A 17833-nucleotide genomic window follows, 5' to 3' on the forward strand; every position below is an offset into this window, starting at 1 on the left:
TGGGTCTGCATTTTAAGTTGTATCAAATAAAATACATCCCTATAGATGTCCCCTGAAGTAATAAAGCAAATAGAACTACTTGGTTTATTTTCTGTCACTCAAGTTTAAAATGTTAAACTTTTTGAGAAGTAACATTTTAAATTAAAATGTTAATAAGCATTTTGAGAGGTAACATTTTAAACATGTGAAGTTAGTTTTAAAATCTGTTATAGACCAGTATGTCTTTGCCTTCCAGAGTATGTTTATTTTAAACATTTCTTTATCATATAGACAATGTGCTATTGAGTAGTGAACGGATTTAAAATTTATTTTTCAGATGAACCAGAAACTCGAGATGCGTGGTGGGCAGAAATCAGACAAGAAATAAAATCACATGCTAAAGCATTAGGCTGTCATGCTGTAGTGGGCTACAGTGAATCAACTAGCATCTGGTAAATGATAATAACTTGATTTTCTAGATGCTGTAGTTTACAGATTGTCATCTGAAAGGGTAAAAGGTTTATGCAAGTATAGAAAAAAGAATTGTGGCGTGATCTAGGAGCATGGGCTTTGGAGTACATCAGACCGAGGTCCATGTGCCACTTTGGCCACTTAATTGCTGTGAGACTTTGGAAAAGTAACTACTCCTCTGAGCCTCAATTTCTACGTTGAAATGGAGTTAATGATCACTTATCAATTAAGATTATTGAAGAATTAAATGAGAATTGATACTGGCACATAGCAAGTATTAATTCTAGGCCAACTTTACTCCACTTTGTGACCCTGCTAACTCCTTCCTCTGGGATATTGGGACCCTTGATCTGTTGTAAATGAACACCATTTTTCTTCAAAGTTTGTCTGTAAGCTCTTTCTGCCTTCTATTACTAATTTGTAACATAAATTTCTCCTGCCAACACATCATCCTTCCTATCTCTGCCAAGTTAGGAAGGGACTTCCATACTCTTACTCTGAATTCCTTTTTCTCCTACCTTTCGTTTGAATAACCTCTCTTACTTTAAAGTCCTTGCCATTCCACAGTTCAGACTTTTCTACTTCCAAAACATTCTCCCGCCTTTCTTAATTCTCTGGTATCTCCACCAGTTGAACATGATTACCCTCCTTCTAACAGCTTGACCTTAATGCTTTCTCATTCTCAAGTCTTCCTCTATCCCCACTTAACTTTCAACCACATTTTGGACTTCATTATTGCTCAAAACTATTTGCCTTTAAAAATTTGAAACTATAAAATTTCACTCTTGGATCACAGCTTAATATTTTCCACCCACCTCATTTGCCCATTTACACCTGGTTTATTTTGACACTTACCTTAACCAAGACTTTGCCCAGTTCCTTACTCAGGTTCTGATTTAACTTTCTGACTGCCATTGATGAACCCTATTTTCAACCCCTTGAAAAGTTTATAACAGATAACATCTAGAAACTGACCTTCTGCTGTTTATTTTTCCACCTATTCTTGGATAATTCTTACTGTCAGCTGTTACCTGGGTAATTCTTTTATGCATATGGTGGTCTTTAGTGTTAGAGAAAAATGATTAGACTCCAGTAAATGTGGACATTACAGAGCCAAGCCATGCTGTTTCATCTCCTGAGGGCCCTTTCTTTTGCCGACCATGTGTGATATTCTTGCACCTTTCTGTCCCCAGTGTAGCTATTCTACTTGTGTTAAACTAGTAATTTGTTATGCTTATCCTGCCTTACTTCCCAATAGATAGTTTTGGCTCATTCATAGTTTTAGTGTCATAGCTTTCAGGTCCTAAGGTTATGGTCTTAAAAGACGTAGTTTTTTGTTTTGTTTTTTTAAGATTTTAATTATTTACTCAGAGAGAGAGAGCAGGGGGAGGGGTAGAGGGAGAGAGAGAATCCCAAGCACACTCTGCGCTGAGCACAGAGCCTGACTCGGGGCTCGATTCCACGACCCAGAGCTCATGACCTGAGCCGAAATCAAGAGTCAGTTAACCCACTGAGCCACCCAGGGGCCCTTAAAAGACATAGTTTTTGCCATCAGATTTCTCAGTGCCCACTTAAACACTTAAAAACCTGGCGTCTCTCTACTAAATCACAGATCAAGTGACCATTTCTTTCATGTCCTTTCAGGCTTCTGGTCCATTTATACTTTGTTTCCATTATTTTGTCCCTAGACTGCTACTTTTCTCATTTGCTTTGGGGGATTTTATTCAATAATTGTATTGATTATTTAAAATTAGGTGATATGTAATCAAGAATTCCAAAGAATTCTTTTGAAAATCACTTTTTGTCTTACATATAATGATGTAGTTTAAGCTCCATTTAGTGTATTTTGGATATTATTTGTTTCAGATACCTTTTGTTATTAAGTTTAAATTAAGCTATAGCAATATTGACATTGATCATTACATATTAAGCTTTTAAAGTAATTTTAATAAACTTTAACATGCATTTAAAGAGTGCTTTAATACAGTTTTATGGATTATTGCTGAATTCAGCAATATAATTTGTTTCTACTTTTATTTTGAAACATTCCAGTATTTATCAGTTTTACCATATTTTAAAGGAATTTACTGTCATTAATATTATACTTTATCTTTTATACCTTTTAAGTAATAATTCTTGCCGTTTTCATTTTAATAATTATTTCTATTTTTTATCCTAGAGTAGGAGATAATCCTATGATATTATTAATATTTAGTAGTTAACTTGAATTTAAATTGTCACCCTTATAAACACTTTGATATTTAACATTTTCCAAAGCTAGGTTGCCTGAAGATATTAACTATTTTATATTCTTTTCTTTTATAGTGAAGAGGTCTGTATTTTATCTGCATCCGGCACGGCAGCTGTACTCAACCCTAGATTTCTACAGGATGGCACCGTGGAGGGCTGTTTGGAGCAGAGGTTGTCATGGCAGCCTGGCTTATTTTCTATAAGGGCAAAGAAGGGAGAAGTTGACTTTTAACTTTAGAGCCAGGATAGTTTTGTATGAGGGTGGGTTACTGTGGTGCACTATAGAAATCAGGACCAGTGTACTTTACTGCTTTTTACCTAACCTGTAGCAATAGAGAAGTACTGAGTTCTGTACTACATGACACACCTTATTATAATTTTCCTGGTATCTTGATAAATTACATGTGTGACTCTCAAAGAATTTCAAGTATATATTTTTTTTGTTTGTTACACTATAGAAATAATTTTTTATTTTTTCCTTTCCCTTTGTCTTACCTCTGAAACAGAAAAAGGTCATGAAACAATTTGCATACAGAAAATTTATAATTTACAAAACAATCAAAACACTATATTGTACCAAAATTATATATAAAAGTTCCTGGAAAGTGAAGTATAACTTTAATGTTTGTGAAAGAGAAAGTAAAAGTGAAATTATTAATTTGAGATTAAAATTAGATTACTTTTTAGTTTATTTATTCATCCCTTAATCTGTTGGCTTCCATAAATGTCAAAAATGCTTTCCATAAACAGATGAAATTATCAAATATACATACAGAAAACTATTTGGTGCCAGAGTATACCTGGATAATATAAATTTTAATTACCCCTTACTCCACTGTATGCGTATTTGCTTTTTTTTAGTATAAATTTGCAAGTCTCTGTATAACAAAGAAATATGAAGGAGAAATAGCTCAGGTAGGCAAATAGAAGACCTTGGTCAGTTTCTTCTTTAGCTTTTATTAAAAATGGATTTTGACTGTAATATATTACTGAGCATTGAAAGTCATCAAAAATAGGAAAATAGAGGTGTGGAACATTTTGAAGTATGTTAAAAATCAGAGTGTTCTGTTGAGAAAACTGCCTGCCGGTGAGTTGTCCCAGTGCTGCAACACAGTTTTGACACATGTCAGTTGATTTCATTCTTGAGTAGATAGAAGCCTGATTTAACAAATGACCTTTCCCATGCAGCTTGATTATTTTGGTATTGTGGCTTGGATGGATACAGTGAATTCTCTTATATGGCAATCTAGCGCAACAGATACCATCCCTATCTGTAAAAGAGGAAAATGTCTTTTTTTCTTGCTATAAAATTATTTCTGCTTACTAGAGAAAATTTGAAAAATATACGAGCGTCGAAGGAAGAAAACATTCTCTGTGATCTCAGTATTCAAAGACAATCCCTTTTGTATATTTCATATTTAAAATGCTTTCTTAAATTTAAATACTTCTATTTTTATGCCTATGATATTACATCACTTAAGTTCAAATTTCTGTGAGGTGTTTAGTTAAAAATTGCCCCACTTTTCATCCTTTTATGCCCCTTTGTAACTCGCGGGCTTTGGTTCAAACAACCTGACATTAGAATCTGAAGTCTGCTACTTAGTATTTAGTGTTACTGAATAAGTTACTTAGTATATCAGGTTTGTTTCAGGCCAAGAAGAACTAGTTTTTGTTACTGTTTGCTGCATATTACATTGGGGAGGGGGTGGTGTTTAGCTGTGTGTTCTTACTTATCTTCAAAGAATGAGCCTTTCTGGGTAGATATTATTATTCTAGTTTTATAGAGGAGGCTCTGAGAAGTTTAATGACTTGTGCAAGGTCACACAACTTCACTTAGAATCTGTTTGATTTTCCTGTTACTTTTAATATACCAGAATGCCATCTCAACAATAAAAGAATAATACCTGGGATTGATTAGATTTAGAAGGTTATTGTGGATATTCAGTGAAATAATGTGTATAAGAAATTTTCAGGAAGCCTGACTTGTAGTAGATACAGTATGAGTTTCCTTTCTCCTTTTTAATTTGTCCACTTGACAAGCTTCAACTTCTAACAGGTTGCTTTAGCTTGGAGTGAATAGGGAACATCTTTCCAGAGCCCTAGAAGGTGTGGCTGTATGAAAGTCTGGAGTTCTCCCTGGAACTTCCTTCTGCTTCCATTTCTGTTGTTCCCCGAATTTCCTTAGATTGGAAGAGTGAAAAAAATACTTAATCATTCTAAAATGAATTAATAAACAACATTATTGCAACAAACATTTTACAATGATTGGGAAGGTTGTGTGTTGTCATTTGTGGTTTATATATGATATATATGTTGTTTGTGAAACAGTTGTATGGTTTCTCAGAAATCATAAAGCAGTCATTGGAAATTAGAAATGTTAGATTATGCCTATTTTTGACTTTTTAAATTTTTAATGGGTTTGTTTTTGATCATAATTTTTTTTTTTCCCCCAAATTGTTAGGTTGTCTGGTTAAAGAGGTTTTTTCCCTTGGGATTTTTTTGTGATTATATTTGAGTTATATTTGTCAGATAGTAGGAAAATGTCACCCATACCTAACCATTTATTTTTATGTTGTATCACAAAGAATAAGCTCTCAGATAATAGTGGTTTTTGTCAGGTGGGACACCCACAAACATATGAATTGATGCATCCAGTGACTACTTGTGTAAGTCTTTTCTCTCATATGAAAGTGTATGGTTCTTATTTCATGGTCATTTTTAATTCTTAGTAGTCATAGTGGTACTCTCATAACCTACTGTGGAAGTTGTGTAGTTTGTACATAAGTACTGTATATGAAAAATATGTTTTTGAAAAAATGCATAGAATTTTAAAGAATGCTTCAATTTTTTTCTTGATGTATTCATATAGGCTAGAAGAAAATTTGCCTGCAGGCTGTGGATTTTGCCACATACCATATGATGAACTGAATATGCCATTTCCAGCTCATCTCACATACTGCTATAACTGCAGAAAACAAAAAGTTCCTGATGTTCTCTTTACAACTATAGACCTCCCAATAGATGCAACAGTTATTGGAAAAGGTTGTCTTATTCAAGCAAGGTATATTTGTGTAAATAGTATTTGGAGTCTTCAAAAGAGTTATGGGATATGACGTGAGATAGACCTGTTTCAAATGTCAGCTGTACTGTTTCCTATCTGTGTGATCCTGGGCAGGCTGGGCAATGCTATCCAAATCTTGTATTTAATCACATAGAAAATTGGGAGGAAGAATACACTCTTTATAAAACTCAAATAAGTTCATATGCAAAAGCAGTTTTAGGGGCACCTGGGTGGCTCAGTCGCTAAGTGTCTGCCTTCAGCTCAGGTCATGGTCCCAGGGTCCTGGGATCGAGCCCCGCATCGGGCTCCCTGCTTGGCGGGAAGCCTGCTTCTCCCTCCTCCACTCCCCCTGCTTGTGTTCCCTCTGTCGCTGTGTCTCTCTCTGTCAAATAAATAAATAAAATCTTTAAAAAAAAAAAAAAAGCAGTTTTAAACATTTAAATTCTGTACAGATGTTTATTATTATGATTACTAATTAACCTGTTGTGGGATAGTAATGTGGCTCTGTTTTAAGGACATTAAATATGTAATACATTTTAGAAATTATTTCTTTTTCTTTTAAAGAATAGTGCCATGTAGTGTTTCTTTTACTACTTCATTTAGCTGTTAACAGTTCCTTTTAGAATGTACTGGAGTAGGAAATGATGAATTATGGTTGGCATACAGGAAGCAGCCATAACTGTCTAGGTCACTAACAACTGCCAGGTTACCAAATCCATTGAGCGGTTCTGTCCTCATCTTACTTGACATCTCAGCAGTATCATACAGTTGATCATTTTCTCCTTCATATTTCTTTGACTTCATAGTGCCCCCTGCCACCACCACCCCAGGTTTTTCCTACCTTTATGTATAATCCTTAGTCTCCTGGTTGATTCCTCCTCCTTTTCTTTTCTTTTTTTTTTTTTTTTAAAGATTTTTTATTTATTTGATAGAGACACAGTGAGAGAGGGAACACAAGCAGGGGGAGTGGGAGAGGGAGAAGCAGGCTTCCCACGGAGCAGCGAGCCTGATGCGGGGCTCCATCCCAGGACCCTGGGATCATGACCTGAGCCGAAGGCAGACGCTTAATGACTGAGCCACCCACGCACCCCTCCTCCTCCTTTTCTTGATCCTAGAAGGGCCACGGGTCTGGACCCTCTTCTCAAAGCCCCAGTTGAACTCATCAATTCCTGTAGATCTGTGTGCTTTCCATATGTCTTTGACGCCCAGATTTATAACTCTAGTGCAGAACTTTCTTCTGAGCTTCAGACTCATATACTTTCGTACCCTATTTTGAAGTCTTGTAGGCTCACATACTTTGTTCTGAATTGAACCGCTGATTTTCTCCACTTCTTTCATATTAGCCTTCTTTATTTTATTTTAGTTTAATTTTATTTCATTATTTATTTATTAAAGATTTTATTTATTTATTTGTCAGAGAGAGAGAGAGCACAAGCTGGCTCCCTGCTGAGCAAGGAGCCTGATGTGGGACTCAATCCCAGGACCCCTGGGATCATGACCCGAGTTGAAGGCATACTCTTTTTTTTTTAAATATTTATTTATTTGACAGAGAGACAGCAAGAGAGGGAACATAAGCAGGGGGAGTGGGAGAGGGAGAAGCAGGCTTCCCGCAGAGCAGGGAGCCCGATGCAGGGGTCGATCCCACGATCCTGGGATCATGACCTGAGCCACCCAGGGGCCCCGAAGGCAGACTCTTAATTTACTGAACCACCTGGGCGTCCCTAGCCTTCTTTATTATGATGAATGATCTCTTTGCTCTGTCCAGTTCTTCATGCCAAGTATGGTATTCTTTGACACTGTCCTCCTGCCTAACCTCCCTGCATCAGAGTTATCTTACAAAGTCATGTTCAGTTTTATTTTTGAATGTACTTCTGATGTATTTACTTTTGCTTTCATTTCCTCTTACATCTTGTACCTTCTATTTGGGATTGTCTTTATTTTGCTAATACCCTTTAGTATTTATTTTGGTGGGTCTGCTGGTGGTGAACTGTCTATTTTTGCTTGTCTGGAAATATTTACTTACCTTGAAAAGATATTTTGGGCTGCCACATTTATTTTCTTATAGCACATTGAAGATACCTCTCCATTGCCTTCTGGCTTTCATTGCTACTGTTGAGAAATAACCTATTAGATTAACTTTTATTCCTTTGAAGATAACCTTCTCCCCACCCCCCACCCAGGTTTGTGAGTTATTCTATTTGTCTTTGGTTTTCTGCAGTTTCCCTATGAAATGTTAGGTATGGAATTCTTTTATCCTAATTGTTGTATATTGGGTTTCTTGAATCTGTAGATTCTTTCATGTGCTTTAGAAAATTTTTAGATATTAGTTCTTCTATGTTTCATCTCTTTTCTCTTCTTGATACTGTAATTAAAAATGTTAGACTTTCTCACTGCCTCCTCTATGTTATTCTCTTTTCTGTATTTTCTATCTTTTTGTCTATGTCATATTCTGGATACTTCCTTTTTTTTAATATTTTATTTATTTATTTGACAGAGAGAGAGAGCACAAGCAGGGGGAATGGCAGGCAGAGGGAGAGGGAGAAGCAGGTTTCCTGCTGAGCGGGGAGCCCAACGTGGGGCTCGATCCGAGGACCCTGGGATCATGACCTGAGCCGAAGGCAGATGCTTAACTGACTGAGCCACCCAGGCACCTCTGGATATTTTCTTATCTATCTTTCAGTTCTTTAATTCTCTCTTCAGCTGTTTCTCACATTCTAGTAAGCCCAATAATTGGGGTTTTAAATTTTTCATAATCTATTTTTATTTCTAGAAGTTTTATTTTGTTCTTTTCAAATCTAATATGTTATAGCCTGTGACTGATTCTTTAATGGATAGTTTTTTTTTTTTTTTATTCATTTGAGACAGAGATAGAGAGAGCATGAGCAGTGGGAGAGGCAGAGGGAGAGGGAGAAGCAGACTCCCCGCTGAGCCAGGAGCCCAATGTGGGGCTCGATCCCAGGACCCTGGCATCATGACCTGAGCCGAAGGCAGATGCTTAATGATCTAAGCCATGCAGGCGCCCCATGGATAGTTTTAATATCTGAAATTTTTTGTATTCTGTTATTTCTGTTCATTATTATTCATTGTGTTTTGTTTCCTTAGACTGTGATTGGCTCACAGGAAGTTGCAAAAGTGGTACAAAGAATCCCATTTACTCTTCACCCAGTTTCCCTCATTGGTGACATCTTATACAGCTATGTAGAATATCAACTAGAAAATTAACATTGGTGTAATACTGTTTACTAGACACCTTACTCAGTGTTTATACTTTTTTAAACTTGCATTCATTTATGTATTTGTGTGTATATGTATAGTTCTGTGCAAACTTTATCCCACCAGTAGATTTGTGTAACCACCACCATAGTTAAGACACAGAACTGTGTTCCATTACCACAAAAGAATCTCCTTGTGCTGTCTCCTTATGTTTATATTCTCCACTAACCCCTTGCCCTGGTCCTGTGATGCTTTTAAGAAGATTCTTAAAAATATATAAATTTATCCAGTTTTTTGTTTGTTTGTTTGTTTTAGGTAGGAAGGAGTTAGTGTCCATCAGCAGTTTTCAGAGTGTCATCCCTAGACCAAGAACATCACCATCCTTGAAAGAACTTATAGAAATGCAGATTCCCAGGCTCTACTCCAGACCTATTGAATCAGAAACTCCTGGGATGGGTCCTAGTAATTGTTCTTTAATGAGCTCTCAAGCTAAAGATTGATAACTACTAACCTAAATACCCTGGTTTGTCAGTTTTGGTATCTTTCCTTCATCTTTACTGCTACTTTTTTAGTCTAAGCTCTCATTGTCACCTATATTGCTTTTTGCAACCATCTCCTTATCAGTTATGTCATCCTTATCCCATGCTCTGTATAGCAATATAAATGATATCTTAAAACGTAAATTGGATCATGTTACTACTTAAAACCTATCTGGAGTTTCTTATTGCTGGTAGAATAAAATCAAACTCCTTACCATGACCTGTAAGCCCCTAACATGATCATGCCCCTGCTTAACTGCACCCCCATCCGTACTACTCTCACCCTTCACTTTAGCGTAGTGGTCTCCTTTTGGTTCTGCTAATATGCCAGCCCCATTCTGTAATTGTCTTTCTCCAGCTCTCTTGGTTCCATCTTGTTTTTAACATCCCAGGTCAGGCATCATCTCTCCTGTGAGGCCTTCTCTCTATTTATTCCCACTCACTTCACCTGGTTCATTTTCTTCAGACAAGTTGTTACCTTGTTTCTTTGTTTATCCCTCCGCCCTCCACTGGAATATAACCATGAGAATAGGGACTCTGTTTTGTTTGTTGATTAGTGCTTACCACCTGGAACAGTGCCTGGCACCTGGTAGATACTCAGGAAAGTTTTGTGTTCTTTTAATGAGTAAATTAACTTTTTTCCTTTGCTATCCAGTCATCATATGATCACATGGAGATATGAAACCTAAAATTTTAAATTATATTCTCTAACAATTTTAATTGGCATTTTTTTCATTTCTGGAGATTTTGAGATTTTTCTTTTTCATTTATTAAAATAGGACTTTTAGCAAAGGCATACACAATGAAAACAATGGCAGAAAAGATTATTGATATAACTTAATAAGCCCATTTGAAACAAATAAATGTTTTATTAGGTACACTTATAGAAAGTTTTAAAAATTGGACATTTCTTAAGATGGTACAAAGAATACTGTCTAGTGGCTAACTTATTTTCCTTAACAGGTTGTGTCGCTTAAAAAAGAAAGCACAGGCAGAAGCAAATGCCACAGCTATCAGTAATCTGTTGCCATTTATGGAATATGAAGTGCATACTCAGCTAATGAATAAACTAAAACTCAAAGGAATGAATGCTTTATTTGGACTGAGAATTCAGATCACAGTGGGTGAAAATATGTTGATGGGCTTAGCGGTAAGTTTAGATGTTTTGGTTTTGTTTTGTGATTCCTGTAGTTGTAATAGATTCTGTTTTGTGTGATTCAAAGAGTCTTTTAAAAGAACTTATTTAAAGAAACTGGCATTAAGATCTTTAAGGGTTGGGGACATTATAAGAAATAAAAAATCTGGTGATAGGCTTTTAAATATTTTATTTTTACAATTATTTATGAATTATTTAAAATTCAACTAATAAAATTATATAGAATTTATTTATATTTATATTATTATATTTTTATATTCTGACCATAATCTCAATAGTCAAATTTCTAAATATTATCATATGTAGCTTGTTTAGTAAGTTGGTCATCATTGTTCTGGACTTTATTATTTTTTATGCATTGCTAAAACAGGTTTTCTCCTCAGCACTGTTGACATCTGGGACTGGAAAACTCTTCGTTGTAGGGGGGCCGTCTTGTTCATTGTAGAATGTTTAGCAGCCACCCTGGCCTATGCCCACTAGATGCTCTAATGGCTTCCCTTCAGTGTGACAAGCAAAAATGTTTCCATACATTACCAGAAGTCCCTTAGGGTGCAGAATCACTCCTGAGGGGGAGGACCACTATGCTAAAATAATCTTTAGTTGTATGGAGAAAATAAAGCAATACATATGAAACACTGCCTACTGCTGGATAGAGAATTAAGTTCCATCATAAATGTGCACCTGTGGTCAACAGTGGAATGTGCAATTAAGTATGTGTTTCTTTTCTTTTCTTTTCTTTTTTTTTTTTAAATATGTTTTTCTTAAGTGTTGATAAATTGTGAGGCAGTGGAGGGGTGCTGGGTGGCTCAGTGGGTTAAGCGTCCGACTCTTGATCTCGGCTCAGGTCTTGATGTCAGCAGGGTTGTGAGTTTGAGCCAGCACTGGGCTCTATCCTGGGCGTGGAGCCTACTTAAAAAAATAGAAGAAGAAAAATTGTGAGGGAGTGGAAAGCTCTTTATCTCAGCCTTATGTTCACCTTGGCTTCTATAGTAGAAAAGAAGTTCTGACTAGAAAGTTGTCAGTGGGGAAACAAGAGTTGTCTTTATAAGTCATCTGAGACCCAGAGAACTAGGTGCTTGCAAAATACATATTGACCAGGTAGAAACTGATTAACAGTATTTGTGGAAATCCTCTCCTATTTTAGACACTTTGCTAGCTAGAATCTTTATCTGTGACACTGGCACTTTTCAAATTGGAGTTCTCTGCCATCTTTCTGAGATGCATAAAAATTTAAAGAAATTTATAGAACTTGGATTTTTTTTTCTCCATATGAGTTTGTAGATAAAATGCTAAACTATTCCCTGTTCATACATTTACAAATATGTATATTTCTGTAGGTAGGGGATAATTGTGTGGTGATGATAAACAAATCAAGTAATCACAATTTTTTAACAAGAGAAATTTGCAATGATTAATGAAAGTAATCTGATTTATATTAAAATGTTTGATATCTAGATTAACTTGTGAAGAAAGTGTTCATTATAATTCATTCATTTAAAACTCGCATGCTTAGCAATTATTACAAATGTATAATTTGGGCTTAATACAAAACTGTAGTTATTGGTGGGTGTCTGTGAGAACTAAGAGCTTGATTCAGGTTCAAAGATTTAAAAAGCATTGTGCCAACTGTATCAAATACTTCTGATGGTTGAGCCCCAGGAAACTGTTTTTTCAATGCAATTTATTTTTTACAATCATAAGGTAAAAATTTAAAAGTGCTGTTGGGTATGCAGTGAAAAGTAAATCCTTCTTTCATTGCTGATCCACCTACCTACCCAGGATTCTTGCCAGAAGCAACCAATTCCTGTTACCAGTTACGTGTTTCTGTGCTCTTTCAACATATGTCCAGTACGTGTACTGATGCTAATTATCTTTTTCCTGTAAGGCAAAGACAGCTTTTCTAAATATGAAAACTTAAGGACTATTATTCTTTAGCTATTTTTTCTGATTATTTCCCCCATTATTTTTACAAGTCGGCCACAGGTGTGTATTTAGCAGCTTTACCAATGCCTGGTGGCATTCAGATTGCTGGGAAGACTCCTAATGATGGCTCCTACGAACAGCATATATCGCATATGCAAAAGAAGATAAATGACACAATTGCTAAAAATAAAGAATTATATGAAATCAATCCTCCAGTAAGTAAAATAAATCTACATTGTGAATATGTAAGTTACTGTCTAGGGGTTAGTTTATTTTGGGGTTATCTTATTTTGGACATAAAATACTTCTTTTTCACTGTTGAGAATTGTTCTCCTCATTACTCATTCTTTTCACCTCCCTTTACAATCATGATCAAATGTCTCCTTTTAGGGAGCTGACTCTGACTACCTTATTTGAAAATTGTATTCTCCCATCAATTTTTGATACTCCCTATCCCCCTTCTGTGTTTTATTGTTTTTTGTTTCTCTTATCTGTGTGTATGTGTGTGTGTGTAAGCACAAAGAAATATGTTTTTGATTTTTGTAATTGCTTGTTACTCCTAGTGGAATGAAGCTCCCCTGGGGTTGTATTCCTGAGGCCCAGAACAGTTCTTCCTAGTAGTAGCCTCTTGATAAATATTGCTGAATGATTAAATAAATGTTTAAATGTTCATTTTTAGTAAAAGATTGCTTTTCTATATGATTAAAATGTGAAAGAATACACCATTTTTCAGTTTTAGCTTCTTTCTTGGGATTTCCCTACCAGTCACTTCCATAGTCAATCTTTGATACCAAATTTATAGTAGGTATCACAGTGTTGGGGTGCCTTATAGCCAGAGTCTGAATTGAAGGAAAGAAGTGTTGGAGTTAGAATGAATCTATTTGTTTTTTATGAGTCTCTGATAATGAAATACTTCTGTAAAAGGAAAGTGTTTGGGTAACATTATTGTTATTATTTGATTTCATACACATTTTGGTTGGTTGTCTGGGACAGTACCTCTGCATTCTAGCTTCAGACTTACAGCTTTGTAGCAGAGTTAAGCTGAGAGGAATTTTAAAGATGTGACAGAGCTACACTCTTAAGTGTGGTAGACAGTGGTCACATGTGGCTATAGGGCACTTGGTATGTGTCTGGTCTGAATTGAGAGGTGCTATCAGTATAAAATACACAACTAGATTTTGAAGACTTAGTATGAAAAAGAATGTAAATTATCTTGAGTATTTTTAATTTTGATTGCATGTTGAAAATGTAATCTTTTGGATATAGTGAATTAAATAAAATATTTTATTAACATTGATTTTGTTTCTTTTTGATTTTATTACCTATGAGGCTAGCTTTATATTTCTATTGAACAGTGCTGATATAGAGCTTCTTTAAATTCACTAAGAAAGTTGGTGTGTTAATATATTAATGCTTAAATAGCTATTGTAAAAGCTTTCTACACAACACTACTGACTACTTGTTTGCAGTACATGATTTTTCTTTTATAATTATGTTTTGATATTTGAACATTTACAAATCGCATTTATGCCTGTTGGGGAGAATGATTTGCAAAGCTTTATGTTAGGGCTCCATGATACAAGCTGAACTCTCTTGCTTACCAGTATTTATCAACTGTGTACTTCTGTGCTGACCTCCGCAGGAAGAATTGACCCTCTCCTTCATTATATTCCTATTGTATCTGTATGTGCTTCTGTCATCGGGCCTGTTCCATATTATTGCACTTAGTTTTTACATGTCTGTCTGTCTTTAATATGAGCCTTTTAAAGTCAGACATATTTAGAGAATGTGAATTAAATTCATCTATTCAATAAATATTTATCGAACTTCTGTTTTACTAGTACATTTTAGAGGAGGGAATAAATCTGTTATGATTTCAGCATATCTGGATTTCTTGTGTTGAATATGATTGTATTTCCACAAAAAGACTAATCGATTCATGAATTTTCTAATATGTCTCTCCTTATTTCAGATACTGAATGCATTATCTCTTTCAGCATAACATCTCAGAATTTGTTTGACAAAGTCATTGTAGTAGGCCACTACACATACTACAATTTTGTCTTTTCTGTTTCTAAAACAATGTATGCCCACCCTGAACATGTGGATCAGTGTGTTTCTTCTCTTAGGAAGGTAGCTCCAGCTGAAGTGAATGTACTCATTTGATTTTTTTCTCAACACTGAAAAATCTTTCTAATGTGGAGTAGTACCACTTAAATGGAGATAAATCAGTCAACCAAAGGTATCAAAAGGTGCAAAACTTTTAGAATAATAAATGGTACCAGTGGTGAAACTTTGTTAAGAATCTAAGATATATTAAATAACAGATAGTTGCTTTTATTAGGTCCATAATATAATGAACAGAAGCATAACCAAATCTTAAACTACTAAAAAATTATAAAAAGAAAGGTGTTATCTAGTGGGAAGAACATTGCACTGGATAGATTTGTCACTTAAACTAGTTTTCAAGCCCAGGCAAACTGCTTTACCTCTGAACTGTAGCTCTTTCTCATTTTGTAGTCATTATAATAGGCACCCTGTCAGAATTATACAGGGCAAGTTAATTTGGGGTACAAATAAGAGAAATAAATGTGAAATTACTTTATAGATGGCTGTTATGAAATTGTGGTAGTCTTATGTAAGGTATGCACTAGCAATGAACATTTAAAACTGCATTTTTGAAAAAAATTTTCTTATATTCCTTGTTTTTTAAAAAACATAGCTCTGTTATCTCAACAATAGGCTATGCATTTTGCATTTGTGCTCACATATTCACATTCTGATAATCCTGTAGCCAACAGATATTTAGAATCTCTGGTTGGCTCTGATCTTTGGCTGTGTAGTAGGTGAAAGCTTACAGACCCATATAGGGTGGCACCATACACTGACCTCAAAAAGATCATTGTTGTAGCTACCAAAGTTTATTTAGCTTAATAATTTGCACAGCAAATACCTGCATAATAGATGTATTATGTATACATGCACACATTTATCATATTCCTCATTTTATTATGTGGAGCTTTGAAAAATTACCACTGGATAAGAAAAGATATAAAAGTTTAGAATCCTTTTCGGAGACTACATTTTTAATTATTTCAGGGCTGGGGTACCTGGGTGGCTCAGTCGTGAGGCGTCTGCCTTTGGCTCAGGTCATGGTCCCAGGGTCCTGGGATCGAGCCCCGCATTGGGCTCCCTGCTCCACGGGAAGCCTGCTTCTCCCTCTCCCTCTCCCCCTGCTTGTGTTCCCTCTCTCACTGTCTCTCTCTCTCTGTCAAATAAATAAATAAAATATTAAAAAAAAATAATTGGGGCACCTGGGTGGCTCAGTCAGTTAAGCATCTGCCTTCGGCTCAGGTCATGATCCCAGGGTCCTGGGATCGAGCCCCGCATCGGGCTCCTTGCTCGGCGGGGAGCCTGCTTCTCCCTCTCTGTCTGCGTGTCACTCCCCCCTGCTTGTGCTCTCTCACTCTCTCTGTCAAATAAATAAATCTTTAAAAAAATAATAAAAAAATAATTCTTTCTGGGCTGTTCGGTCTTTTAAATGCTGAGTAGAAAATACCTTCTGAACTGGAAGGGCTGCCAATTCCCTACTCGTTGTGGTGTCTGCTCATTACACTAGAGGTCAGTATTGCCTTGCCATCTGTGGCAGTCCTATACGTTAATGGATTAGTGTATCAAGGCTGCTATTATTGGTAAGAGGAAATATCCATGTACTCTATAAAAGGCTAATTAGTTATAAAAGTTATAATTAAATATAGGCTGTGAATATATTTTACAGACTTTTTCTCTACAGATATTTATTAATATAAAAATTTAAAACCAAACTGAAGTGTACAAGTATTGAATCATGTTGTATATCTGAAATTAATATAATATTATATGTCCATTATACTTTAGTAAAAGGAAAAAAAGACTGCAGTTTACAAAATAACCCCCAAACTGAAAAAGACAGTCTTATATGATATAAAGCAATTGTATTTCTTTTAGGATATATCTGAAGAGATTATAGGATCACCCATCCCAGAACCTAGGCAACGCTCAAGACTTTTAAGATCTCAGTCAGAAAGCTCTGATGAAGTTACAGAATTGGACCTTTCACATGGGAAAAAAGATGCTTTTGTTTTGGAGGTATTATTGCATTAGAGTAATTTCTTAAAGTTTTTGGAAGATAAGATTTTCATTGTTACAATCAGATCCTAAATTGATGTGGTGTGATTTTGTATTATTACAACTGCTATAAATATATAAAAATTTTATTATAGAAATTACAACAAATTTGAAAATACTAGAAGCTGGTATTATATTTTTCTGATCAACACCAGGTACAATAATGCAGGTAGTTCTGGAAAAATTAATGTATGGGTTGAAATAAAATTAAAATAATGCTAAGCTTAAAAATAATGCTAAATTCTTAGAGCTATTTTTGTAAACTTTAATGAATTTAATTAAATTAAAATGCTGTTCTTTGACTTCCTATGTCTACTTGCTTCATGTGTTATAACATGTTAGTATAATTGTATCCTTTTACATGTGGTATAATAGCACTACTAATTCTGAGTGTAGTGTTTTCTTACTGAATTCAGAAGGTATAGTTGAACTTCCATTATAAAAATACACTCAGAACTTTCCTGGAGAATAAATGTGGCATGGAAGATGTATGGAGCCTCCTACCTCACAAATCTGCTCCCTCTGCCCTGCCCTGTAGATAGTTAGCTTTGATGGAGATAGATTATCTTCCTTTGGTATTAAGGAAAGGAAAACAAATGAGGATACTCAGAAATGTTCTGGTAGGTTCCGGTTGAGAGAAAAAATCAGATGCCTTTATTTTAGGAAAGCAGAAAGCTCATGGTAGAATTGTATTGGGATGGGATTAGAAGTTTGAAGAATCTATAACAGTGCCTATGATCGTGATCAGGTTGTTAGCCATGGGAGATGCACAAGACTTAACTGAGATGAGAGTGTTAATTTGTAGAAAACTCAGACTGTATGGATGTGTGCCTGTTTCTCATATTTTTCTACAGTCTGAGAATGAAAAAAAAATGGAGGTTGGTAAAAGAATATGTCAGACTGAGGAGGTAGAAGGTTCTAGGGTACTCTTGGGGTAGTGCCACTTAAAGTGTGCTGTGACTACCTACAGCATTAGCAGCCATCTGGAATCTTGTAAGAAATGCAAATTCTGGAGCCCTTGCTTCAGACCTAGTAAATGAAAATTTCAAGGTAGGTCCCAGGAATCTGTTTAAC

General features: G+C 35.5%; 1 protein-coding gene across 6 annotated transcripts in view; it reads left to right on the forward strand.

Moving 5' to 3' along the window:
• Positions 1-17833, forward strand: part of C2CD5 (C2 calcium dependent domain containing 5) — a 101606-nt gene that overhangs the window by 61746 nt on the left and 22027 nt on the right. For all 6 annotated transcript variants that reach the window (XM_044915446.1, XM_021690793.2, XM_021690794.2 and 3 more), the window contains 6 exons: positions 317-431; positions 2776-2871; positions 5570-5761; positions 10477-10663; positions 12643-12807; positions 16580-16720. In XM_044915446.1, coding sequence (XP_044771381.1) covers positions 317-431; positions 2776-2871; positions 5570-5761; positions 10477-10663; positions 12643-12807; positions 16580-16720 — 896 coding nt within the window. The remainder of the gene's footprint in view (positions 1-316; positions 432-2775; positions 2872-5569; positions 5762-10476; positions 10664-12642; positions 12808-16579; positions 16721-17833) is intronic.

Source organism: Neomonachus schauinslandi, chromosome 5, assembly GCF_002201575.2.
Source record: "Neomonachus schauinslandi chromosome 5, ASM220157v2, whole genome shotgun sequence".
Taxonomy (NCBI): Eukaryota; Metazoa; Chordata; class Mammalia; order Carnivora; family Phocidae; genus Neomonachus; species Neomonachus schauinslandi.